The 27,743-nt window shown below is 43.6% G+C and overlaps 1 protein-coding gene across 8 annotated transcripts in view; it reads left to right on the forward strand.

Annotated features, from left to right (window-relative positions):
• The window catches only part of prdm16 (PR domain containing 16), a 170,245-nt gene that overhangs the window by 116,403 nt on the left and 26,099 nt on the right, over positions 1 to 27,743 (forward strand). For all 8 annotated transcript variants that reach the window (XM_035646461.2, XM_047331061.1, XM_047331058.1 and 5 more), the window contains exon 4: positions 27,596 to 27,736. In XM_035646461.2, the coding sequence (XP_035502354.1) occupies positions 27,596 to 27,736 (141 nt within the window). The remainder of the gene's footprint in view (positions 1 to 27,595; positions 27,737 to 27,743) is intronic.

Consider the following 27,743-nt stretch of genomic DNA (forward strand, 5'->3'; position numbering starts at 1 on the left):
GGGGTAAGGGGATCTGTGAATGGTGTGAAAAGTATTAAGTGCCAGTAATAATTGGAAGCTGGCCTAGAGAATCCAAATATAATGTTACAGCAGGAACACTTGTTATACATTGGTGCTGGATATGGGCCCAGAACACACACACACACACACACACACACACACACACTAACACTGCACAAAGGCCGATGGTGGATTTTCCCGGCCTCCTACACTTGCAGATGCACCGGCCTTTGCCCCCCGTTAAACCTTCAAACTCTCTTCGTCCAAAAGAAATCTTAACACCAACTCAGTATCAGCAGCAAAAGTAGCAGCTCTGGAAAAAAAAAACACTATCAAACTTCCCAGTAGTAATGTTAAATGATCTTTCATTGAGGTGGAAATCCACTTTGCATGTGATCTTGACAGTTTTTGTATAACCTTCATGGAACCAGGGATAAGAACAAAACTCTTTGAGATTAAACATCTCTGTTTTTAAGATCTTGGCCAAGACAGGCAGCAGCACATATAACACTGTTGCAGTAAAATACAAAAACATTTTGTTATTGATGGTTATCATTATTTTCTAGATTATCAATTAATCATTTTGTCTGTAAAATGTCACATAATAGTCCGACTAAAAGTTCAATTGAAGCTGTATTTTTTCTGGATAAACGTTTAATGGATAATTGATAATAATTGATGATTATTTCAGCACTACAGTATACTTCTTTAAAAGAAACCGTATGGACATACAGTGTAGTCATTTAGTTGTTACCGTGTTTTAGTTTGTTTCTGTACTCCAGTACATTTGGTGGAAAGGTCCACGACTCTCCGCTTTAATGTCAGGGGGATCACAGCCACATCGAAGGAACTGAGTAGCATTTGCAGCCTCTTCATGGAGCAAGGCTCCTGTGTTAAGAATAGTTTACTTTCCTTATGTTATAGATAAAAAAAAATGTCGAGTTGGTAGTACAGGAAAATATGGACCCTGATTAAATGAAATAATAATTGTTATCATGTAGCTGTAAGAACCGAGAAATGGGGATGAGAGGGGGTCGTCCCTGGCAGGTGCCGGCAGCGACTTGTCAATAACTGTTAGGAGGAAGCCGGCGGTTGGCCCAGGCATTCCAGCGGCTTGCCTTCCTCGAGTCTTTTGGCTCACGCACCATGGCCCGCCACAGAAATGCCAGCCTCTCTCAATCCCTAACTCTCTCAATCCCTAACACTCTTTCTCTCTCTGTCTCTCTCCCTCTCCATCTCTCTCTCCCCCACACACACATGCACAGCTGTTGGACCTAACACTCCAGCAATATTGTATTTTTAGCCGCTGCTGTTTTGAAAACCCCATTTAGTTCCCATTTTTTTGCCTGGTGGCAATAGTTTAAGGTTTATTTTAGGAGGGCTTGTATTTCCAGTCCTGGGAAGCAGGTACTGCCATCGTTTTATGGCTTTCGCGGCTTTTGCTGCCATGGCGGCACGGAACAACGTCTTAAGCGCGGCAATGTTTTATTTTTCTTTCTGTCTTATACATGCATCGCTCTGTTTTTTTCTCCCCTCTGGGATTTTCTGAGAATTTCTCTTCGACGAGGCAACACTGCGGTCTGTGAGGTGTTTCTATTTTAATCTCTGTCCCCGCTTGGATTGTACTACACAGTCAGTTTATTGAATGGTAGAGTTTTTTGTTTTATTTTTACTTCATTCACTGAGTCAAAAAGTGACGCATTTAAAAAGAAAAGTGAAAAAAGATTTTCTGAATGGTGTAATTTTGCTTTCATACCCACATTTGTGTGTGTGTGTGTGTGTGCGTGTGCGTGCGTGCGTGCTCGCTCATGTACGGCAGGATGCTGCCGGTCTTGCTAGGCCTGCTCTTTGTCATCGTAATTCCCCCAAATGAGGAGGTGGAATGAGTCTCCCTCCTTTACTGCTCCCATTTACAGACCACGTATCGGATGCCTTGCTCTCTGCACACCAGCCACAAGCACTTCGTTTTAATACCGACCCCCACAGAACAACCCGGCCAGGCCTCCGTCCAGCTGCCATTTGGGTGCGCAGTTCTCGCCATCTCTTCAGACTGCAGTGGGAGTAAGCCCCCTCTTGTTCAAGCAGTAAATGTTTATTGAATTACCTTGTGTTTTCCCAAGCATAAGACGGAGTGTAGCATAGCAATAGAGAGAGGTTTACATTTGGTCTCCCCTCCTGCTTTGCTACTCCGAAATTGCCCCGACGGTCGTCTTTTTCCCAAGAATGTGGAATTCCTCCTCCTCCACGTGAACCAGCTTCCCATTTTTGCAACTGATACACTAAATCCTTTCAAACACCTGCAATTTATTTTTTTCTCTCGTCTTGTTTTCTACGTTATTCTCTCCTCCCCACTTTTCTCCTTCTCCACCTCTGAACTCGGCTGATTATTTTCCCTACATCTCCCATGACACCTTGTTCCTCTTTGGAGAATCTTGTCGGTGCTTGTATGTTTATCTGCGGGACGGCGACTATCAATAAACCTGGCCCCTGGACACTGCACACTCGCACATTCACACACACACACACACACACACACACACACACGCACACACGCACACACGCACAATCAGTTCTTCCTACAGACACACAGGCCTTCGTAATTAATCTAAGATAAACACACAGCCTTAAACATACACTTGTGTTAGGCAGAAGTACCCTGTAGGAAAATAATCACACCAGAGAATGCAAGTTTTGAGCAACGTAAGATCCTGCCACCGTGTACTTTGGATGGGAAAACGTACTGAAGCGATCAGGCGGACAAACACTGGTGTCTGTTCTATAGACAGACGAGGCTGCAAGCTGATAGCAGCCGCCGCGTATCGTGTTACCTCACATGTTCTGTGTTTGCATGTGGCGGATTCTGAAACTGTTCGGAAGGAAGGTTAAAGGTCAGCGGGTAAAACAAATGGTGATGGATACAGAGTAAATCAGTAAATGAGATGTGGAAAATGGTCTTTGGTACGAATGTGGGGTTTCTGGATGGACATGAATCGCAGTAGGGCTTGTAGGAAGGACAGGTCATACAGGTGACTTCGGGGGTAAAGGGGCATCTCGAGGGAAGAGATCAAACTTCAAATGCACACACACACACACACACACACACACACACACACACACACACACAGTACCTGAGCGGAGAACAAGCCGCATCTGTGAACTGTGAACGAGGCATGGCAGGAGGGAAAGAGGGGCAGAGACAGACAGAGAGGGAGAAAGCTGAGACGGTGGACCACACAGATAAAAGAGTGTGCTCTGTTCTTTTTCCTCCTGAAGGAACCTGAAGGAGGAAACTCCACCTCTGGGATTAAGGCTTGTGTTTCCCCAATTTACTGCCATGGCTGTCTCGGACAATACATTTCTGTTCTGCCCGTCTTGTATCCTTGCTTCTCTTCTCCTCTCTTCTCTTCTCTTCTCTTCTCATAATAGATAAAACAATACATAATGTCAATTTTTGTTTTACTGCATTTGTTTGATACGTTTTTTTCATTCACTTTAATCATGTCAAATGTATTGCTACTTTGTAGAAAAAGAAATATTGTATCTCATTTAAACCCTAAAGTTGACTACATTATCAATCCAGTATATCACATTGTTATTTATTTATCCGAAATCTACAGAAAAAAACAACTATCAATCTCCCGATAATTAGCCTAAATAAACCAACATCACAGGTAGGTAGTGTACCTATCAGTTAAAATGCCCTATTACCTGTGAGGTACATCATTTTTTGTATGGTACAGAGTGTAACAGATAAACGGTATTGTGATGCTGTATGGGATAGTCGTGACATGAGGGCACGCTCTGGCCCATTTGTTGGTGGAATTATCGAATTTGCTGTGCACTGCCCCTGAACCACCCTAACCCAACCACAAGAAAGTAGTAGGGGAGGAGAATAAAAGTCCACACACACACACACACACACACACACACACAGAGCCTCCCCCAGCACAAGGGGATGCTCTGCACATTCCCCTTAATTGCTCGTTTCAAGCGGAGACTGATTGTGGAAAATTATACCCTTTGCATTTTCTTCCTTGCTCCCCCTCTGTCTTTTTTTCCCCTCTTTCTTTGTGTCTGCACATATCATACGTTTCGAGGGGGCCAAATGTACAGCATGTGCCTAAATATATGTACGTAGGTTCTGTGTGTCCGTGTGTGTGGATGTGTGAGCTTGTACTGTAAGGGTGTATGGGTGTATGTGAGTGTGTCCATCTGTCCTCGACTGCTCTGAAGTTTTTGCTGTGGGCTCCGTCTCCCCAGTTATTACGATCTCATAGTCTCCTCACACTAAAGCTGGTGAGTTTGCATGTGCATGAATGTATGTTTTTTGAAAATGGTATATATGGTTACAATATATGCTCCTATTCTTGGGCTACTGAACATCATGGACGCAGATACCACATAATTGGTCTATAGGCACGCTGGAGTTACTCGGATTTATGATTAAATGGTTGGTTAACCGATTAGTTAGTAGACAGAAAATGTATCCCTCAAAATTTGAACTACCAATTATTCAACTAAGACACTCACATTCTCTGGTTTGATCTTCCTTACTATCAGTATTTGCTACTGCACTGTTTTGTTTTATAGCATTGAAAAATTACTGTATCAGAAAAAAAAAGAGACTCAAATGGCACCAGAGTTAGACCATGAGAACCTCTATAGTTTTTTCTCCCAAAGATATAGCGACACAGTCTTAAGTGTCTTTGACCTTTTCTTCGTCCTTCTCCTCTCCCTCGCTCGCTTCCCCGCTCCTCCCTCTTCTCTCTTTCCCCAAACGTGTGGCTTCCTTACAGCTAGTGCTGCCAACCTCGCTCATACAGTATGTGCATTGGCTTAGCATTGGCCAACACCAACGTAAGGGTCTGGGAAGCCCACTTTTTGTGTGTGTGTGTGTGTGTGTGTGTGTTTGTGTGTTTGTGCGAGGCTGTGAACTAGGTGCCTCTTGCCACAAGGTGGGCTTAGCAGGAGAGGTTGTGGTGGTCCCGCTACTGTAACTACTTAAGTGAGGAAATGAATTAAGTGGGCCTGGGATAAAAGGTGTGTGTGCGTAGACAGTGTACGTGTCAAAGTGACTGCTACGTTTAGATGAAACACAAATACAAACAGGGTACAGAAAGAGTCTCACCTACCTGATTCTCACAAGCAGAAACAAATATAGTGATAGTAAGAGACTCAGTGTTTTGTTTTTTTTGTTTTTGAATCAACAAATGGATCCCTAACATAGAGACACACACACACACGCATGCCCACAGTCTGGTCTGAGGGGCCTCATCTTCTCCTAACAAGGCCTCTCTTACAGTATATGCAGCCCGGCCTGTCTGGTGCGTTTAAGGGGCCGAGTAAATCTGTCATTTTAGCCCCTGAACATTCAGTCACTCGCACACGCACGCACGCACGCACACACGGACAGAACCAGCTGGAAGGAATTAGTCTGTCTCTCTTACTCTCCCTTGCTCCCCACACCAGGGATGATAACCTTCACCACTCGTCCTCCGTGATTGGAGAACCATTTATTTTAGCCATTAACAACATATCTGTGGGCCCCTGGGCTAATAGTTAAAATGACAGAGAACCTTAAATGTTTCGGTGAAAGGTAAGACTTCATCTTTTGTCTGGGAGTTTAGCTACCTTATCCTTCCACTGGATGTTCAGTGTGTGTGTGTGTGTGTGTGTGTGTGTTTACATGCAAACGTCAATGTATAATATCCAAACAACTTCCTCAGTCCACACACCATCCTCTTCAAATCGTCTTTCACCTCAGTGCAACAGATTTTCTTGTAGTCAAATCTAACCTTTGCCAGCTGTCTGGACTGTGATGTGACTGGGGTGCGTGTGCACTGGGGCGTGCGCACGTGGACTCTCGGTACCCCTTTGCAAACACTTCACCCTAATCTGTGCTGGCGTCTTGGCTGTTTCACAGATCCCCAGGTCTCGGTAACAAACCCGATGGCTGGTTATCATGCACAAAGCCTCACACATTAGTCTTTATTAGATACAGAGAAGCTTTTGTGTTCACGCGGACTTCAACATGAACATTCGTGCACATGAACACTGCGGCTAATGAAGGGGTACGGAGGTGAACAAACATTGGAGGACATGAATAATGTCATGTACCATTATGGCAAATTTAATGCAGTTACTCTGCATTTTGCGAATGACAGGAGAGAAGGTGAGAGGGAAAGCGAAACAACAAGTGGAGAGGCAGAAGGCATTCATGAGAGAGCAGACACACAAACAGTAATTGCAAGTAAAAAAAATGGCATTAGTCTAAACATAGATCGACCCCCACGAAAACAAGCTTAAGCTTATTTTGTGTGTGCACTGAAACACTATCCCCCATTAGACACCAGATGCAGACACACACGCACGCACGCACGCACGCACACACACACACACACAGAGAGAGTGAGAGACCTTGGTTAGAGTCCAACTGACAAAGCATGGCAACAGAGTGAGGTGTACATTTTATCGAGCCCTCTGTGAAAAGCAAATTGTCACTTCCTGCATAATGCTGCTCCAGTCTCTCTCTCTCCCTGCCTTCCACTCTCTCTCTCTCTCTCGCTCTTTCTTAACCATCTACATATTTCTCTACCTCTCTTTGTGTGTGTTAGTTTTACCAGGCTGTCAGTGTTAATTGCTGCACATCAGTAAAAAATGTCTTATACTCTCATTCTTTATCTACCTATGAACCAGCATCCAGTTCGAGATTCTTCACAGGAGGAGATGGGGTTAGTTAACCCCTAACCCTAACCCTAACCCTAAGTTATTGAGAATTGTAACATAGTCGTAGTCGAGCCTCCCGACCATATGTTGTCTCAAGTAATACAATTCATTTTAATAAAAGTCTCCCTTTTTTTTAAACAGCAAATTAATTTGCAACAATAATGCACGTGATTTTAACCTTTAAGTGTTCTTGATTTTAAGCAGACACTTCAGGTACAGCTCAATATTAATGCACTTTCTGTGTTTTTCTTTCCTCCTCTTCCTCCACCAGACCAAGTAGCTTGTAATCAGAAAATTGCTGCGCCCCTTCAAGCGGTGATGGTTTGCTCCACATCACATACTGTATGTCAATCCACTCTCCATCATCTTTCATCGCTAAACTTGAATGAGACTATAGGTGAACAAAGCGGGTTTACAGGCTCTGTAAACAGCACGTCAGGAAGAATAAATAAATAAAACCCGTAGGCGGCTGTGAATGGACCTATTCGGTGTGTATGTAACAATGAGCTCATAACTGCTTCCCAAATTCGGTTTTCAAAAAGGATCTGACATCAGGCCTGGAGTGAGGATGTTTTGTTCCAAAAAGGGCAACTGAAGAAAAGTTTTGTGAGCGGCCGTAATGTCTTCATCATCTGTCCTTCTCGTTCTGATGTGATGTCATTCTACGGCTGTAACCGAATAACATGCCTTCACCGTAGATCGCCAGCATTACAGAGTGGATGATAATGCCTATAAATACACCCAGCAGCAGCAGCAGCAGCCAGGCCCTCTCTGTCTATCACTACCCATCTCACCATTTTGGAATGTATGACCTTACATAGTCATATATGAAGACTTTTGAGCTCACAGCATTTTAGTCCAAAATTGAGTTGGAGTTTATGTGAAGTTTAATTTATAACTTTTTTCATGTAGAACAATGTTTAAACCGTCTTTGGCTTCTATCTAAGAAATTCTTATGATGTGTTGTGCTTTTAAATCTTGTATTTTTCTACTTGTGCAATTGCATTTGATCATTACTTGGCAACTGATCACTTTGCAATTTCTTAAGAAGCCCACATTGTTTAGCTCAGGGGTTCATTGTATTTTCAATACCCATTCATATCATTGTGGTTCCTATATATTCCCTCGGGTGTCGGTTTCTTTCCTGCTCTTCCATGCGTATTTTTGTTCTCTCTATTAATCAACATCCGTGTGTGTGTGTGTGTGTGTGTGTGTGTGTGTGTGTGTGTGTGTGTGTGTGTGTGTGTGTGTGTGTGTGTGTGTGTGTGTGTGTGTGTGTGTGTGTGTGTGTGTGTGTGTGTGTGTGTGTGTGTGTGTGTGTGTGTGTGTGTGTGTGTGTGTGTGTCAATGAAGCTACTAAACAGAGAAAAGGAGAATGGGAGAACATGAGGAAATAGGCAAGAATGCAGCCCTTTACAAAACACTGTGTGTGTGTGTGTGTGTGTGTGTGTGTGTGTGTGTGTGTGTGTGTGTGTGTGTGTGTGTGTGTGTGTGTGTGTGTGTGTGTGTGTGTGTGTGTGTGTGTGTGTGTGTGTGTGTGTGTGTGTGTGTGTGTGTGTGTGTGTGTGTGGCAGGTGCTCTCCTCAGGGAGTTTTGTTGGCCACAATAGAATAAGGATATGAATATATAGGATATGTTCACCGTGGCGCACCTGCAGAGACTGTGACAAGGACCACACATACATGCACACACACCAACATAAAGGAAATTGGGAGGAAATGTTGAAAAACCATCAGTCAATTGCACCGACTCTTTGAAAAATAACCAAAAAAATATTTTACTAGACACAGTTTTATGATATAAATCAATTAAATGACAGAACATGAACAAGAATGCGAAAATGACATGATTGTTTTATTTCATTGTAAATCAAATCTCTGAGAGTGTTTGGACCAGCAGTTTGAAGACTGCGGTGCTGTGGAGGCCTGGGACATTTTGTAGACTGATAAATCAGTTGATTGAAAAATTTAAAAAAATAAATAAGCAATGGTTTAATCAATGATGAAAATAATTGTCAGCTGCAGCCCTAGATTCTGTTTCACTCCATGTCGAGCGGCATAAGCATCGTCCCAGGAGAACTATAGTCTGCTGCACCACTGTATGTTATCACAAGTGTTTAGACAGTTGGACAGTAAATAGACTCCTCTATTGGCACTGAACACACACACACACACACACACACACACCTTGGTGCCGTTGTCCTCTTCCTGAGGGACTTGTGGTCTCCATTCTCGCCCACTGGCTGCCGCAATGACTGTGGGGTCGTGGGGTCTCCCAGATAAGAGCACAGGGGCATTGTAGAGGGAAGCTTGACTTTCAGAGCACAGGAAGGAGGGCTGAATAACCTGGAGGAAAGTCGGAAAGTCGGGAGTGAGGTCGAATGAAACCCCAAACCACCTGCGCATCTGATAAGGTAGCACACATTACGGCGAGCGTAAAAGAGAAGGTTAGCAGGGAAATGTCAATAAGCGCCCGGAGAGAAAAGACTTGGGAGCTGGAAGGGGAGGAATGTAGACAGGAAAAGGAAGAAAAAAATGAATCAATCAAAAATAAAAATAAAAGATCGCACACACACAAAATATGAGAGACGAGGAGAAAACTAGGAGAATGGATGAATGAGTTATCAATGGGAAAAAAAAGACTGCAGGCACAGACTTGAATAGGTGATCTTTGACTCGACACAATGCCGCTTTGAAATGGAGAAGTTCACAATCATCGGAAAACACCAAAAAGATTTACACCCACCACGCTCGCCAGTCGCCTCCTGACCGAGATGTGTTGTACTTTCTGCTCATTGACGTATCGAGCGGTTATGACAAATGGAGTGTGGGGGACCTCAGGTAGCTCTGTGTGGAACCATCGATTTTCACTGTCCACACAAGGCCGCTGATTGATAGGGCAGCACTGGAGTCATTAGATACATTCTCAACCAGCATCTGAATGCACACACATACACACACACACACACACACACACACACACACACACACACACACACACACACACACACACACGCTCAGAGGAGTGTGGAGAGTTAGTGGACAGAAAGAGATGGGTGGGGAGTGACAAGAGAGGAGATTTTTTTTCCCTTCCTTTTACATATTTGCTTTTAATAGTCTAAAGGGAGTAAAACAAGAATCAAAGTTGAAAGGAAATTAAACAAAACCATTTGGCGTGAAGATGTTCTCTGACAACCTTCCGCTCTCTTCAATCTGGCCTGACCCCTATGCCCCGTTGTCATAAGCTCAGTATTTATGGAGGTGGCGTGAACTCAGGGCCAAGGTGGAGGGTTTATTTTACAGATCTCGCCATAAAACGGTCAGCTTGAAAATATGAGCGACTTGGCGGGGGGACTTGACTACCTTTGGGATCCTATTGCAAATTGGCCTGGGTTAACTGGGGATGGACGGCATGTGCTTCCACAGGGACAAAGGAAAGACACGATGACACACAGACGCGCACAACCGTACACGAGCTTGTCGACAGGCGCAATTGCTGTAAATGTGTGAAGCACGGAGAGCTGTAATATGTCTGTAAGTATTTGAAGGACAATTTTATACAGTATTTTCAGTCTTATTTATTTGTATTGACTTGTCATTTGCATATCATTTGTATATGCAACACTCCACTTACTCAGTAAATAAGGATTTAATGTTTTTTTGTCTCTTTACTCTTTTATTCTTTTTTTTTCCTCCCAAAAAAATTACTGTTGTTTTTTGATTTTGAATATTAAAACTTAAGTAGAAAATTGGCTATAGATTTATTTGCAGTTTTTTAATTTTTAAAATTTGTGAGGTTGCTTGATTTGTAGTTTGTTTCCTTTTTCTTTTCTTTTGCTGGTTAAACTTTTTGTCTGAATGGTCAGTGTTTCCTTGCAGAAGGAAACCAAGCTACTTTTGGATGAGAGTTGGAAATTGAATTAGTTAAAACCAACTTACTTTTTAGGATATGACTATTATTTGCTGAAAGAGACTAAAACAATCTCAGCTTTTGTACAGTGTGTGTACAGTGCCATGGCTGTATTTTTAGTTAGCTACCATTTTCAAATCATGCTGCACAGTGCAGCTACATCACATTGTGGCATTTACTTCATCTCCTTCTGATGATTTTTCACATATTTCCTGTGTTTGCTTGTGTCATGTCAAAACTACTGTGTTGAGACATCAGCTCTAATCCTCTTTGGTGTCTCTTTATAATTTCCCCCCTGCTCGCCACCAAGACATGCTCCTGTGAAAAGGAACAAATTGTCTTGGAGTAGAGGCTGACATTTGACATTTGAATAATGACAGAGCCAGAAGGCCATCTTGGCCACTGAGCTGGAAAATGTTACCTTTTGAGAGGGATAAGCTCGGGTTTGAGATTTTCCTGCAGGAGAGAGCAACTGTTTGCTTATGAAGATGATGTGCACTGGAAATGAGCAGAATTAGTGGAAAGTGTTGAAAAGCTCTGCAAAGTTGGAATGTTTGCTTTGTGAATGAGATGAGATTTCTGACTCCATCGTGAAGCATGGACCTCTCTGAAGCCATAAGACCTCTGAATGTGTCTTTGTGAGTGGACACACACACACACATGCACACACGCGCATGCATGCATGCATGAGCCAGATGTCCATTTGGCCTTGCAGGTGATCTCTAATTTCATACAGTTTCTGAACATCTCTCTCTTTGGGACTGCTGCCACCAGCTATGGGACTTGTCATTATATGTTATCCAAAACACACACACACACACACACAAGCACACACACATTCAAGCTCACACAAATATCCATTCATCCATCTCGTTATCTTTATCTAAACTTTTGCTATATCCATTTCATTCCATACAGTTAGTTTTCAGTCTCAAGGTGGAAAGTCATGATCGATTGTATCTGTTGTAATGAGCAGACTTCTGGGACTCTGGGTTCAAATATTTTATCCAGGCTTAAAAAGGTTTATGTAATGTAGCGCAGTAGGCAGCTTCTCTTTCTCTCTAAATGATCAGGAAATTAACCTGAAACTACACATCCAGTAGTGATGTGTCTTTCTTATACTCCAGTCATCCAAATCTGGGAAACGTCCACGTTCTGTAAGATGATTTTCTATTATCATATATGCAGATACTTAACTGCTTCAAGACTGTGTGTGGGTATGCTCAGGTTGTCATACAGCTCCTCTCTGATTGAAACCCGATCCACAGGGGGAATGCAGCATGCATACTTTAAGGCCTGAACAAATTTTATATGGAAAGTCTGACCTGAGGTCAAAACTCAAGAGTACATGCACAGGCAAACATCACAGCATATTATATCTGACAGACTGGGACTCTGACACCTTGTCTTGGGATTATGACGTGCGTACGTGCGTGCATGCGTGCGTGCGTGCGTGCGTGCGTGCGTCTAAGAAGTTAACCATTTAGGTTTGAGGCTAAGCGATCTCATTCCCCCACAGCATCGCACACCTTAGGGTCACAATCCAAATTCCGAGACTTGTTGGCCTTTCTCCCAAATGAAGCATTCCACGGATCAGCGAGCCCATCAGCCTGCCCTCTCCTCTTTGCTCAAATCTCAGCAATTATATTTGACATGAAACATCAATAATCTCATTTATTTTCTTGCCCCCTCTTTCTCTCAGCCAAACACACACACACACACACACACACACACACACACACACACACACACACACACACACACACACACACACACACACACAAATGCACAGAAGGTTATGCTCTCTCCCATTCTCTTATCTGTGTCTGCAGGAAATGTGAGCCGCGCAGTATTCGATAAAAAACAATTTTTTGCACCATTGATCCCACAGCACTTGTTTCTACCTCCTGTTTTTTTGTTGTTGTTGTTGTTGTTGTTCTTTGTAGTTGCTGGTCCTCCCCTATGAAAATGGTATGTCTGGAGGTTTTGGTGTAAAACCATGAAGTAAATGTTAGGAGATGGCTGTGTTTTATAAAGAGCAGCGGGGGGGAAAGACGTGACAACCCGCACCAAGGGAACAGACACTAGTGGAAAGGTGTCACACACAAACCACGTCCATCCAGTGTGCAGTGTGCAGTGTGTGTGTGTGTGTGTGTGTGTGTGTGTGTGTGTGTGTTGTGTGTGTGTGTGTGTGTGTGTGTGTGTGTGTGTGTGTGTGCGTGTGCGTGCGTGCGTGCGTGCGTGCGTGCGTGTGTGTGTGTGGCATTGGAGAAGCCATGTGGGCTCAGTGGGTGACACTTTCAGGTCCCTTCCACTGCAGGGCCACAGATCAATATAGCTACAGTCACCCACCTCCACACACTGGGCCTGTGCAATCATTCCCTACACTGCGTTCTGCTTCACTCCCTCCGTCGGCCAGGTTGTTGTTTATCCTATTATAGCCCTAATTGCCATGCTTATGGTAACCTTTCTTCGGCTTTCTACCCCCTGCACTAAACTAATGGGTAATGGCACAGAAGGGCTAATGTAACCAAGCTAATTTGGCTAGGCTTATATTCCCACATGGATACCTCACTCCGGCACAATGCCCACGTCCATCACTCTCTGGCTGCTCTTTTTTCTCTCTCTCTTTCTTTTTTTCTTTCACAACCAGCTAGCATTAGCACCGAATGTGGCTGTGTGGCCTCGGAAGCAGGTTGCAGCTAATGAGTCACCTCAGCGCTCTCGGTGCTATGGCTTTTTAATTAGTGTCGCAGTGCTAAGTGTCCCACGTGGACCCTGCCCAAGCCCCCTTTTCTTGTCATCCATCAGCCATTCCTTTTGTTTGCCTTTCATTTACATATATGCACCAACTCCAAATTAGCCGGTGGCTCGTTAATTGCACGCGCGGGGAAGTAAATGGACGCCGGTACGGCGGGGTAGAGGTGCAGTCAACATGTTTACCTCCCAAATACCCCCCAGGACCACTGAGCTCCAGCACATTGGGAGGTCACAGTGAATACAGCCCTCTGGCTTAAAAGATCCATTGTGCTGTTTGGAGTAATTAGTGCAACTAACAAGCTCAAGCCCACATTAAGAGAGGTGTACTGTACATACACGCATACACTATGTACGTACAAACACATTCGGAAAGAATGTCTGCACATGTTGATGATGCCTTCAAGTGCTTAATTGCTGCCGAAACAACTGCAAAGACTAAAAGACGAATACGGCTTCAGGGATTATTAATCTCAGGGAGATACGTTTTTTCCCCCTCAACAGTCGGGAGGAGAGAACCTTGTTCCTTCATGTCAGCAATAAAAATACTTTTTACTGACTTCACAAAGTCTATCAAATTAAGTCCTTTATGCCTGCATCGACTGTTTCTGGCTAAACTGATCGATGGTCGGTTGATAATATATAATGCCGTCTAAGTGCTGAGCAATGACCCGTTGCACCTCGAGTGTCCTCAGTGTTATTGATCATACTCAAACTGCCTCATGGATCAGCTCGTGGTCACTGGTGTCGGTTTCCCCTCATGTTGGCTGAGTTTTGAGTTTTCCTTGAAGTTTTTGAAAGAAACTGCTCGACGGAATTTTGACTGACTATAAATTATATGACACTTATGTAAATACTCGCAGGTTCAGTCACTTTGTCACACCTTGCAGCTCAGCGATAATGAACGATGGTGGATTCTAGCGATAATTAAAGATCAGTGAAAAAACGAACACCTCACAGTGAGTTACTACTGTCATATAGATTGTTCTTAAATACATACTGTACATGAAAAATTAACATAAGACAGCATCTACATAATATCTGATGTGTTTACATCAGCATAAACCAAAGGGCTTTTCATCTACATGTCAAAATTTGTTACAGTATAAAATGTGACCGTACCTGTTTTTCTATAGTAAGAAATAATACTGCATCTTTAAAGCATGATGCATTGTTGGTTAAGTGCATAGGCGTGTAAATCCCTATGAATGTGCTGGAATGAAAGGTGATTGCTTTCATGCGTCTCTACTGTTCCTCTGCAGCTACCTGCTTTAAGAACAAAAATGGTTCTATCATAATTTCAATCAGCCAACCTTCAAGCAGTAAAATATATAGTGTACATTCCCCAGAGAACAGCAGTAATACTATGTTGTGCCCTTTTCCTTTTTATTTTTGTGGCAGAAGTCATGTCCACATGCCTGTTTCCAACAGCCTCACTGTGTGAGGTATATTGTCGTGTTTGTTCCCAATGTTGATTGGCCAATTATGCCTGATTGTGTTCCTTGAGGGAAGTGTTCTCCAAGAGTTGTTAGTGAATGGCCAAATTATGCCTTGGCTTTTAATGTGACCACAGGGAGCCCAGGACCACTTCGGAAAAGTGTTGTTTGGTCTTTGCAAAGCCACAAGTAACTTGTAAAGACAGCGTTATTAGTCAAAGGATAGTTTGAAAGTCGCTCTTATTCGCTGGTGTGACTTTAGGGCCGACTTGGAGTCCGTGGAGGTCGTTTCAGCTTTAATGAGAGGTTTCCAGATGGGAGTTTAAGTTGGGTTTGTGCCCTCTTTCTGTCCTCCGTGACCCCTCTGTGCCCAGCCCAGCCCTGCAGTGTCTATGACTGCATGCGGCACCACTGATGTCATTTATTTTTCCACATTGAAATGCATAATATAAAATGCATAATGCATAACTGTACACTACATTTCAATACACATACACACATAATCCCCCTCTGTCCATGCACATGTATATGCATGCACAGGTAGTGTAGGCCCATTAAGAGTCATTTTGCTCTTCAGTGTTGGCATCTTTCACACCAAGCAGAGCTGGACTGTAATATATATATATATATATACATATATATATTTTCATCAACCTGCTCCTAAGGTCAGTTTCATGATGCAGTGTCTGTGCTATTGGTATTAACAATTTGTTGATAATCTGCGGACATGCTCTAATTCTAGTTGGCTCTGTTGTGGAGTGGAAATGAACAGGGTTTTTGTGCAATGCCTGCCTGCCTTTGTGTGTGCGTGCGTGTATGTATGTGTGCGTGTGTGTGTGTGTGCGCGTGTGTGTGTGATGAGCTGTAAAGAAAAACATAGTCTGACAGGCTTGACGCTGTAATAGAGCAATATGTTGTGTCACCCCCATGTAATCCTCCTCCATCTCCTCACTGTGTGTGTGTGCGTGCGTGTGTGTGTGTGTGTGTGTGTGTGTGTGTGTGTGTGTGTGTGTGTGTGTGTGTGCGTGTGTGTGTGTGTGTGTGTGTGTGTGTGTGTGTGTGTGTGTGATTGATGACACCACTAATAGTGTGTCTAAACACTTGCAGCCCAGTTATCTCTTATCTGACAGAGAGGAGAAGGCTTGTGTCAACAGCTGCTCCTCCTCCTCATTTATCTCTCTCTGTCTCTTCCTCCTATACTACTTTTCTTTCTCACAGATCAAAAGCTCACTTGATGTTTGCTTATTGTCATGAATGATTGCTGATCCTTTTTTATTGTCATGTTGAGAAACTAATAATTCAATCCATTGTTACATTTCTATATTTCTAACTTGTAAAATGTCAGGACATTGTAAAAACACTCACCTGAAGTTAAAAGGGATGTCGTCAAACTTCTTTTCTGACAAAATCACATCAAAAATCAATCAGGCACTATTTGTGTTTTCCTGTTGTTTTAGCACTTCCCTTTACCCATCTGTCCTCATTCCTCTGATGTTTTTTTCCTCCCTACATCCTCCAGTCCATCCATCCCTACAACAGCTGTGCAGTTCTCAATAAGGCCCTCAAGCCTCTTTGCTCAGCTCCGCCATGGGCCCCATCTCCAACTTGGGCCGCGATCACATTAATGCTCCCGTTCAGCCCTTAGCTTCTCCATGGGGGGGCCCATATCCATGCGTCCCTCCATATATCCCGTCATACATTAAAGGGCAGATTGATAGCCATCAACCAGGTCTCGGCCACTGACACACACTCTTAATATTGTATAACAAAAACCAGATGGCTGCAGGGCTCTTCTGCAACACACATGCTACACTCACACACTGCTGCCCCCGGCCTATTCTCCTGTCCCCCTCTCTCTCTCTCTGGAAAAAGGATGAGCGTTCTTCTTCATTAAAAAGTTGGATGTATGGGCCTCTGGGTTGCGGTGGTCAATCAGGATGCATTACCTGCACACTGGGGCCCTCCACAACCACGGTTAGGGTGAAGGTTAACGCGTCGAGATGGGGGATGGGGCACAGGGGTGTGGCGAGTCTGTCTGTGCCGTTTCCTGAGTCAAAATGAACATTAAGGATAGTGGGGGGGCAGAAGTAGTTATGACAGTTTGACTATGAAGTGGAAGCTGCGGGTGCGAAGCCAAGCGCAGAGCCCAGCTCAGGCCAGGAGGTGCGAGCCATGATCTCAATAGCCGTATTGTGTTCACACTTGAACGGGGGCCAAAAACCCTGCGAAATATCAGAGAGAGGGAGAGAGAAGTGTGGAAATGAAACAATGGTTTACACAACAGTGAAATAGGTCTTTTCCTCTCCTTCTCGCCAGAAGGCCCGACACCCGGAGAGAGGAAGCATTATTGGCCCTCCTGTCCTGGTTAGTCTCAGCCGCTGGTAGGGTCGAGGAGGGGAGGGCCGGCTGGTGTGTGGAGAGATGTGGAGGCCAGTGTTGGACTGAGACACACACTCAGATAGGTAGACGTGTGTTCAGCAGCCACACACAGAGCACGTATGAGAACACACACATTAAATTATCCCTAGGTAGGAGATGAGAATTGCCAGATATTCTTCTAATCCTGTTCGAGGAGAGTAACATGCCTCATACCATCACCTGTGCCTCTGTGGCTGCAGCTAATCCTACTGGGCAGACCAGCTCCCCTCACAAGCATGTGTAGGTTTAACACACACAGAGCAGCCAACAGTTAAAACACGTTTGATATTTTTCTCCTTACTTTCCTCCGAATACAAAAGGAAATGAACAGAGCGGTGATTTTTTTTTTCTCGGTACATTAAAGGAGACAGGGAAGAAAACTGGCTGCAGTACCTTCATCCAGCAACAATATTGATGTGCAACATTAGTTGTCAGTGAGACTGTTTCCTGGTGATTTGTTGCGTTTCGCTTTCATCTTGTTTTTATATGTCCGCAGCAGTCGTTGCTAATTATTTATACATTTAACAGGTACATTCGGCTTGAAATGTATATCAGTATTTTTCTCTTGAATTCACAAAAAGTTAGGTTTTCGAAATATATCCAATGATTAGATTTGTGTATTTGCAGCTGTATTGTTCTTTTCGTTGTGAAAGTAGTCTCTGTCCTTGTGTTACACAGTGGACCTGTAGGACAAGGTTGTATTATGGGTTGTTTGTGGCAAGGCTAGAAAGTTTCCACCTGTCACTCTGTCATTATTCTGTGAAAGATAATCAGCCAAAAAACCCTTTAAGCACGACTTGATATATACAAGAGTTGCCTGCTGCTCGTGTTTTGTGTTTTACTGGCAACATGGATTCATAAATAAATACACCACTTGCTTTTATGTCCTAGAATTTGCCAAGAACGAATGATGTGAAAAGTGGCCTGTCCTGTCACGTTTACATGTCCGAGCCTTTTTTTACCAGAGGCTCGGGTTTAGTTTTTTTTTACTTTATTTTTGTCTCGTTTTTCTTATTGATTTATGTAAGATTCTAGAATAAACAAAATCATCGTGGGACATCAGATCGAGGAGCAAAACCTTGCCACCCGTAACAGGTGAGGAGGACAAGGAGGTGGTGAGAGGAGAAAGTGGAGTCTGGTGATTACAGTAAACGAAGAGTTCTGCTCAGATGGTTCCAATAAGTCTCAGGCCTGCCGCCACACAGAGGTTCTGCCACATGCTGCTGTCCCGGCCAGCTGCAGGCAAACACTTTTTTTCATTTTTGTCGATTTGGGCTCTCAAATTCAAGCTTCCTGCAGAAACCCAGGGGGAGCATAGGTGACAGGGGTGAAGAGGTCAGAGGACGACAGACAGCGGACTCGTGTTAACCTCGCAGAAGTTGCATTTCTCCTCGTCTTCACTCCTCTGCTGTCCTGCCAACTCACTGATCTCACGTACAGTAACACAAGGATACTTCAACTTCTACTACAAAGCCGGGATCCAAATGATATTCCACCAAAAGGAATGAAATGTAAAGAAGATGGTTGGAGACAGATGTGACGTCTTCTGGTTAGTGTCAGTCTGCTTCTCTGAGATTTAAGGAATGAGGTAGTGGTTGAGATAAATGTTGAGGCCAACGTTGATTTGATACTGAGCAGGGACTGACATGCAGAGGGAAAAATTCTCTCTCGGTTCTCATTGGAAACCCCTGCTGTCTGGTTTGGATCACAAAAAATGTCTTGCTGCATTTTGTCTCTTTGTTTCTTTCTCTCTCTCCATTGTGTCACAAAAGCAAATGTTGTTGAAGGAAGTATTCCTTTATTTGGGTGTTAATAAATAATTGATGGCGTTTCATGCCCTCCAAATTTGTCCCGAGCACCACTTCCCTATTTGTGTTCGCACAGTTCCAGGAATTGTCCCATTTTGTGTTTCACTTCCGATGTCAGTCGATAGAGTGCAGGTCAAGTTGTGTCCGTGTTGAATGCGAGCTTCCTCACTTCATTATTATGTGTCATTATTCTTGGCCTGGATGCGTTTGATTTGATTGATTTCAGTGCTTTGCTTGAGCTCAGGGTTCTTTCTATTTTATTTTAAATCTGCTCTATTAGGGAAGAAACAGCAAGATACAATTGCCCATAAGCATTGTATGCTTATATTTGGAAATCCCACAAACATAACACACACACAGGAACCCACATACATATGCATACATCAGGTGTATATACCAGGGAATTGTTTAAAGCAAAATTCACTGAGGTTGTCTCTTCTTTTTTTTAAGATCTCATGATACAGAAATAATTTGAAAATTATTTTCTAACCTCACATTAAAAACACACAGTGGCTGTAATGTAGTAGTTCGTTGTATACATTTGTGTTTGGAGGTTAATGTTTGTCTGTGTGCGTGTGGACTCTTGAAACAATAAACAACCCCTTTGCTCACTGAGCTTTCTTTTCAGCCAATAAACACATACTCTGCCAACACGCTGATTCCCTCTCGGTTAATATTCAACCAGTTCACTCCCTTTGTTCTCCTCTTGAGCCTGTTACCGATCATGTTGGCAGATTTTTAAATGTGACAAAATGTCCTTGCTCGATTGTCGGATTTCTCTGACAGAGACCAGTGTGAGAAAGCGTTTCCTCAGTCCGACTCTGACTGGGCCAACGTTCGTCACACATGTACGTCTCGCTGTTAGGCTTCAAACACCATCGACAGAGTGTGTGACCCCGATGTACTGTTCATATATTTCCCCATTTACACTGCACCTGCTTCACTATAATGAGCCAATATATCTGCTCACTAATTGCCCTAAATACATATCATAAAGCCTGGAGAAAGGCTGCCCAACAGTAAAACAGACATAGCATGATGGTAACCACTGTGCACACACACGCACACATGCACACACACACACACACACTTCTACAAATCGCATGTACATAAAAATCACACACACATACACAGACAAAAAGTCTGCACATAAGCACAAACACCTGCACACACAAAAAAAACCTAACATACGACAGCATACGAAACCGTGTGCAGTTACACACACAGGCACACACATCGACACCCTCACACACTCGTCCAGCCTTTTAACAGGGGGCTGTAAATAACATAAAGCCATTTCATTAACGAGGTCCAGCCTGAAAACTCCCCACCTCTCTTCTTTTAAAGTGCTCACACTTCCTGTTTAAAGTTACCCTAACCTGGCAACCCGACACATGGCAACCTGCTCATTCAGATGAGCTGCAGGGGTGCGGAGGTGGACGTGCTGGACGTGACGTTAAAAATAACAAAGAGTGGCCGAAGATGCTGTGCGTGAGGTCATCAGCTGCACACAGCGACTGAGTTTCGTCTATTTGAAACCTAAACTGGAAAAAATGATTATTGGTAGATTTTTAAAAGCAGAACTGAGGTCCAACCCTCTCTCGCTGGGAAAATGAATAGCAGGGAAATAACTAAATAAAGTGAGAAAGAAAGAACGAAACTTATTGTTGCTACTGACTATACAGTACATAATAATATATTAAGTATTGAGTCAAATCAAATGGAATCAAAATGTATTGAAATCTGTTAATGTAATTGTTCACATTAGTCCACATCAGTTCATAATGCATGACACGTTATAATAGGTATAAGTAACACATACCTCTTATTTTCTTAGTACTACATCAGCCAGGAGCTTGCCCACATCTAAACCTTGGATACTCACCTGCATGGGAAATGCAGTTGAAGCCTCAGTTAAAGGGGAAACGTGAGGGTTCTTAACTCAAACAAAATGAGATTGGACTTGACTATGATTTTGTGAGTGTGAGAGACTCTGGGACTTTTCACATGCTGTTTTCAGTGTGCCACAGGCCCGCTCACCACAAATGATAGCAGTGTGACGGTCACTGTAGAGACTTTGATTTAAGAGAAGCAAGTTGGGTCATTAGTGAGCCGAGCCACATTCTGGCACACAAGGTACACATAGACACACACAGACACACACACACACACACACACACACACACACACACACACACACACACACTAGAACCCAGATGGCTTTTACAAGGCCCCGGGCCTTCTCTGGCCTGCCTGCCTGGTTTTTAATTATGTCGATGGCTGCCCAGCCCAGATAAAATGGGTCACATTTAACACGCCTTTACTCACCTTCACAGACACAACATATACACTCGCACACTGCTAACACATACCCCGACACCTTGCATACATATCGCTCAGTCGTGATCCACTAACACACACACGCTTTTACAGTGGTCCTCACTTCTGTCTTTGACAAACAGTAAATATGTGATATTCAACTTAAACCCTTTTACCTTGATAAAGTGTGTGTGTGTGTGTGTGTGTGTGTGTGTGTGTGTGTGTGTGTGTGTGTGTGTGTGTGTGTGTGTGTGTGTGTGTGTGTGTGTGTGTGTGTGTGTGTGTGTGTGTGTGTGTGTGTGTGTGTGTGTGTGTGTGTGTGTGTGTGTGTGTGTGTGTGTGTGTGTGTGAGAGAGGCCTATTACTGCTGCTGGTAATAGCACACCTGTGTACCCATGTCTGGAAGCCTAATGACAGCTAAAGAGGAAACAGGCTGTAAATCGACACACACACACACACATTATTTTTAAAGGCTCAATGTATACGCACAGTATGGATCCTCCTGAGGAAACACTTTGGCTCTGAGTCTTTATTTGGACTCAGGCTGTACAGTATTTACACTGAAAGTGTTTGATATCTGAAATGTAAATGTTAAGAATGTGACAGACAAATGATTCCACTAGTTTAATACAAATTATTAAATGTTGTGTATTGATAACAAAACAGCCACAATGTCAGAGGAATTTGATGGTTTACATGCGTACTTCTGCTAACATTCAAGCTCTTTGAAGGGCACATTAGAATAAAGTGTTAGTGTAATTTGAATTTTAAAATCTCAAAATTCCGATAAGAACTTGAACAATACTGTCAACGTCCCCATTAGCGCAGTCCTGAAAAACAGCAATTCCCCCTGGATTGACAAATACAGGGGAAATTGACCTGTATTGATAAATCCAGACAAATTTTACATTTTAATAAACCAAAATTATAAATTAAGTATTATCTAGTAATTGTATCAATTCCTCTACGTCTGATCTGGTGTGTGGTTTCTTCCACATCAGTTTTGCATCTTATGACATAGTGAAACAATGTGTGTGGAGTGTACTTGTGTGTTGCTGTTTTTTTCTTTTGCTATCTGTCAAAAAGGATCAGTGAGATTTTGAGTTGGTGACATGGTGTTGGGATATTATTTCTCTGGTAATGTTTAAATAAATTATAGGTTGCACAAATGACTGAGAAATGAGAGCTGTTTTTGTTTGTATCAAATTCAAAACAGAAAACTTTCAGCCTTATGTAACCTTGTCATTGATATGATTTAATTTATACGTTTTCAGACTCTTTCTACAACTCTTTACAAAGAGTGATATGCAACCACAGCCATGAAATAATTTGTGAACATCTTTTTATAAACTCAAAATCTAATTTACCATTATTTGAGCCCATAGTTTCCCCTATGGGGATGTGATGTACTCACATCCATGTGCACAAACGCCTCCCTCCCAGGTTTACTGTGCACTGAATTTTATTTCTTTTCTTTTAATTGCGACCGCTCTTTCTCTGTCCTTTATTCTCTGTCTTTTTTCCCTTCTCACTCTCAGAGAAGGTTTATTGACAGGCCCCCCTTGTGTGCCTGTCCACCTCTCACTTCCACACACACACACATGCACACAAATGTGAATGGCCGCACACTCATTTAGTCTGCTGAGTGATGTGGCAGGGTAGGGTCATCTCTGCAGGCCCCCATCCATCACACACATATTCACACACACACATGTGAATGTGCACAAACACATCCGAGGCTGTGGGGATCTGCACTCTGTCAGCCGCTTTATTAGTCCGTGTGTGTGTGTGTGTGTGTCTGTGTGTTTGTGTGCGTGTGTGTGTGTGTGTGTGTGTGTGCGTGTGTGTGCGTGTGTGTGCGTGTGCGTCTGTGTCTGTGCATGTTAAGGGGCCTCCCAACTGGAAACAGACCCTTTTCCAGAAAGGATACACACTCTCACACACACTTCTTTATTTCTTGTTAGTCATCCTGCACCTTAATTTGCAACACCTCTAACAACCAGCTCCGCAGCCCACTTCACAGTCACTCAATCTGTCACTGTCACTGCTCTGTTTCCATGACTGGCCCTCTCTTCACGCTACAACAGACGAGTGTATATGTGCACGTGTGTGAGTGCACAGAAATCTCTCTCCATCTGCCATTTTTATATTGTCTACAACCATCCTGGCCGTGTGTGTGTGTGTTTAATATGTATATGTGTACAGCTGCAGAGGGAGAGAAGTTTCATTTCCACTTCTGCTCTTCTACCTGAGGAGCTGTCGTTCCAGGCTGCCCCCTAGCGGCTACAAGAAGAAGTTCCTCATCAGTTCCTCTGCTTATCTACACTTTTTCACCTATTCTTAATCCAGATAGGTTAAAAACATGATACATATTGAGTGGCAAGTGGTTCCCTGCTCTTTGTTATTTCTCTTTGAATCAACCTGTTTTCATTTGTCGGCCACTTCCCCAGGATGTGACCTGGTGAACCAGGGGAGAGTCGGCCCTCTGTCAACATGTCCACAGTGATGCTTTCCTGTTTTCCGCGGGCTGAAAAAAAAACACTTCTTTATATGTCTTTGTGGGATGATCGCTATTCTGGCATTTTACATCGATGGATGGTCCTGGTTTTTTGCTTGTCTTGATACTGCCTGATGAGTAAAAGGAAAAGCAAATAGCACTGCTCATCACTTATGTCTCAGCTGAATCCACTGAAGCTAATACTTAAAACACGCACCTTCGTCTATTTTTTGACATGAAAGAGCAGTAAAGACAAGGTGCATGATACTGAATGAATACAACAAACCCTTTCCATCACAAAAACATATACAAATACATGCAAACTAGGGTGTGTTCACACATTGAAACCCCGGGCAGCGTAACAAAGCAAGCTAAGATCACACTTTATAAAAATAAAGACCTACAATAACCTCACAGTTAGGTCTCACATGCTGTAAGTCTGCTTCTATCTTCATCTCACATCAAAATCACAATCACCACTGAGCTCTGAGCTGCCATTTCCATTTTCTGCCCTCCGTCTAACAGAAAATAATATGTACCTTGTCACTAACGTCTACCCGTACAAGCAACTTTCCTCTACTAATTCATCCCTGCGCGCCACACACATCCGTCAGACATAACTGGCGGGGGAGAAGGCATGCCGAGACATCCATTAAAGGTTCCTAGCTGTCAAAGGTTCCCCTTTGTGTGTGTGAGGAGCAATACAAGTGTCGTGCTCTTATCAGAGCTTCCTGTGGAGTTTGCCCTGCATCCTGTCCACTCAGAGGCGCTTCTCTTTCACCGAAGTCTCATTGTGTCTGTGCTAACGTGTGTGTGTGTGTCACATGAGTCATTTTTCATTTTTTTCGATACTGTTTTTTAAAGAAAAATATTTATCAAACTTTGGAATGTTGAATGTGTCACACCAAAATGTGTTTTGGTGTGAATGAAAGTAGAGATACAGGCAATAAGGTTGACTCTTTTCTTCATTTTACTTGCCTTGAATTATGATTCTCTTCAATTATGACGAGTTTGATCTTATTTTTGTGTTAGTAACAATAGCGCTGCACTCTGTGAGGGTTTAAAAAAACAAAGCAATGACGACAGTGAAGTGTGACAAGGTCAGAAAAACGAGGTGTCCTATGATCAGTTAAAATGTTGTCGAATGTTTGAATTTTGTCATTACTAGGAATGATTGTCAAAAGAGGAATCTTCGTAGAGGAATGGGTTGTTGAACACAGACGGTCAATGAACTGTACTGGAGAGTTAAGATGGAGGTGAAAAGATGATCTGCCCAAATGAGTAGAGAGAGGAGAATGAGTGGAGTGATGAAGGTATGGCAATTTAATAAACAGGGCATCAGAGCAAAATGGTGAATTCAAAGTAGATAAAGTTGAAAGCGGTCAGAAACCGCTGATACTCTTGTGTGTCTTCTGTCGGCCTCTGATCCGAAGGAGGAGAGAGAGAAGGTTATGGGAAAACATTTTCAGTAGTCAGGTTTGCTTGTTTTTGTCGAAACCTTTTCTCACGTGGAGCAGATGATTTCCAGCCGGGTCATCCTCTCCCACATGACGTAGGGGGGGGGTGTCAATGAAAAAGAAAGGTAAATAAACAAACAATCAGCTGTGGGCTAGTTCTGCCTCTCCTTCTCTGTTGCACCTCATTTGAAGCCTTATAAATCAGGCTTCCACTCGGAGACAGGGTGTTACCAGGCCTCCCAGACAACACACACACACACACACACACACACTTGTGCACGTACTACACACACATACAGGTCTGCAGCTCATTAAGCCCCCCATCAAGACCCTCAGCTGTGTGTAGAGGAAAAGGGGAGGGGAGGGGCAAATGTATGTGTATGAATACTACCGTGCTCAATATGTACGTTTTATGGTATTCACGCGTGTGTAGTCTGTTCAGAGTCGAGACACCTTAACTTTGTGTGTGTGGGGGGGGGAGTGGTTGAGGGGGTATGTATGTTTAGTTTACACACTTAAAAAAGTTACAAACTGGAAGCAGAAGAGACAGTAGCTGTAGACGTGGAGTGTGAGGGATGGATAAGAGTCATTCAATTTTTTCATTAAAACTCTTCCAGTGGACATTATCATATTATTGGTAGCTCATGAAAATCCATAAGAAGAACTCATTTGCATAAACGGTCAGAGAACACATTCACACAAGCAGTAGCCACAGATTTATTTCAAGCAAGTCAAGTCAAGATTTTGATCAATCGTTTTCAGCCCAGGCACAAACAGCCATTGCTATTCTGAAGCAGGCATAGTTTGTGAGGAGGGGAAACTCACACCTTGGCTCAAAACACAATAATGCTGTTACTTCAGCCGTGCGTACATGCATTAAAACAACAAACTGCCTAAAACAGTTACCGTATTCGCACAAGCACATGGCAGTTCTTCCACACCTCCGACCAGACCCTTTACATATTTATTTACTCACCACACTTGGCACCTGCACCCCCGCCCACGAAAATACACCTTCTGCACGCGTTCAGCCCAGACAACAAGAACACGACCATTCACACTTTACGAGCTTGGGCCCAAAAAACGTTAGCGTGCCTCTCGAAAGAGCGGCCGCCATGCAGTTAGAGCAGTTCGCGAACTTTGCACATCTAAAAACGTCACTTGGTTTGTTGGTTCTTCTCCATCACACCTCGGTTTCCCCGGGCAGACATTCGACTGTGATTAGCAGCGCAGGGAGTCAAGCTAGAGGTCAGTGCTGAACTCCGGCCGGCCTGATTGGGAGTTGTAATTAGAGGAGTGGTTCTGTCTCAGGCCACTTCTCCCCGGAGGAATCGCACAGGCTCAGTATCACATGCAGTGCAGAGGCGAAACCGGAGCTTCAACCCCAGCTTGGTTGAGGGGGTTAACGCAGGGGTTTCAGCCGAGCCACCCCCAGATTCCCCAGCACCACCGCACTCCACCGCAGACACAGATGCCAATGCGCACGCACGCACACACACACACACACACACACAAAATGCACTCAAGGGAGCCAAGAGGAGAAGGCAGCATTTCTTGAATTTAATATGTACGCATCCTCGTTGCAATCTTTGCTGTTTCATAAATGCAAAACCGTCGTCTAATATTTGATGTCTGTTTTTTTTTGGCAAACTTAAAGACCTGTACTTGATATTTCTCCTCTATCGTTCACAATTTGCAAATTTGTGAAGAATGAAGTCCCATTTTTCTCTTGAGCAAAACATGGAGCTTTGTTACTCCTTCCCGGTTTTCCCCTCAATTTTCGCTCCACAATGAGACTCTTTTCTTCTTCTTCTTCTCCTCCTCCTTCATCTTTATCTCCATGCTCCTTCATTCTCCGTGAAAGCGGGTAATGTGAAACCTGCTCTTGGAGTCTCAGGGGGGTGTAGGGGTTACAAAAGGTGATCAATATGTGCCAGAGAAAGTCTTTAGACAAGTGAAAGAAACAGTTCGTCGACTCCCTCCTCCTCCTCTCGCCTCCTTTCCCTCTTTCCTCTTCTAGTTGTCAGGGCTGACAAGGTTAGGTGGCCCTAACACCCACTGACATGTTGCCTCTGTGTATCTTAAGGTTGACTGACATCAAACTCCTGGCATTGCCTTCTCATACCTCCATGTGCCCATTTCAAATGTTGCCTGGAACCTCCTTGAAAATGTCATTTGTCTAGAAACATATAGGACATTCGGTAGTTTTGACGATAACCCGTTGCTTGTCATAAATATTTCCTAATGTGACCTGTCGCTCTCCCACAGGTGGTGGACGACATGGGGAACGTCAAATTTGCGCTGGACACGGGCCCGGACGCCACCGGCAACAGCTGGCTCAAGTACGTCCGCTGTGCCCTGTCGTTCGAGGAGCAGAACCTCGCCGCCTGCCACCTCACCGGAGACCAGGTGAGTG

This window comes from Scophthalmus maximus, chromosome 3, assembly GCF_022379125.1.
Source record: "Scophthalmus maximus strain ysfricsl-2021 chromosome 3, ASM2237912v1, whole genome shotgun sequence".
NCBI classification, from domain to species: Eukaryota; Metazoa; Chordata; class Actinopteri; order Pleuronectiformes; family Scophthalmidae; genus Scophthalmus; species Scophthalmus maximus.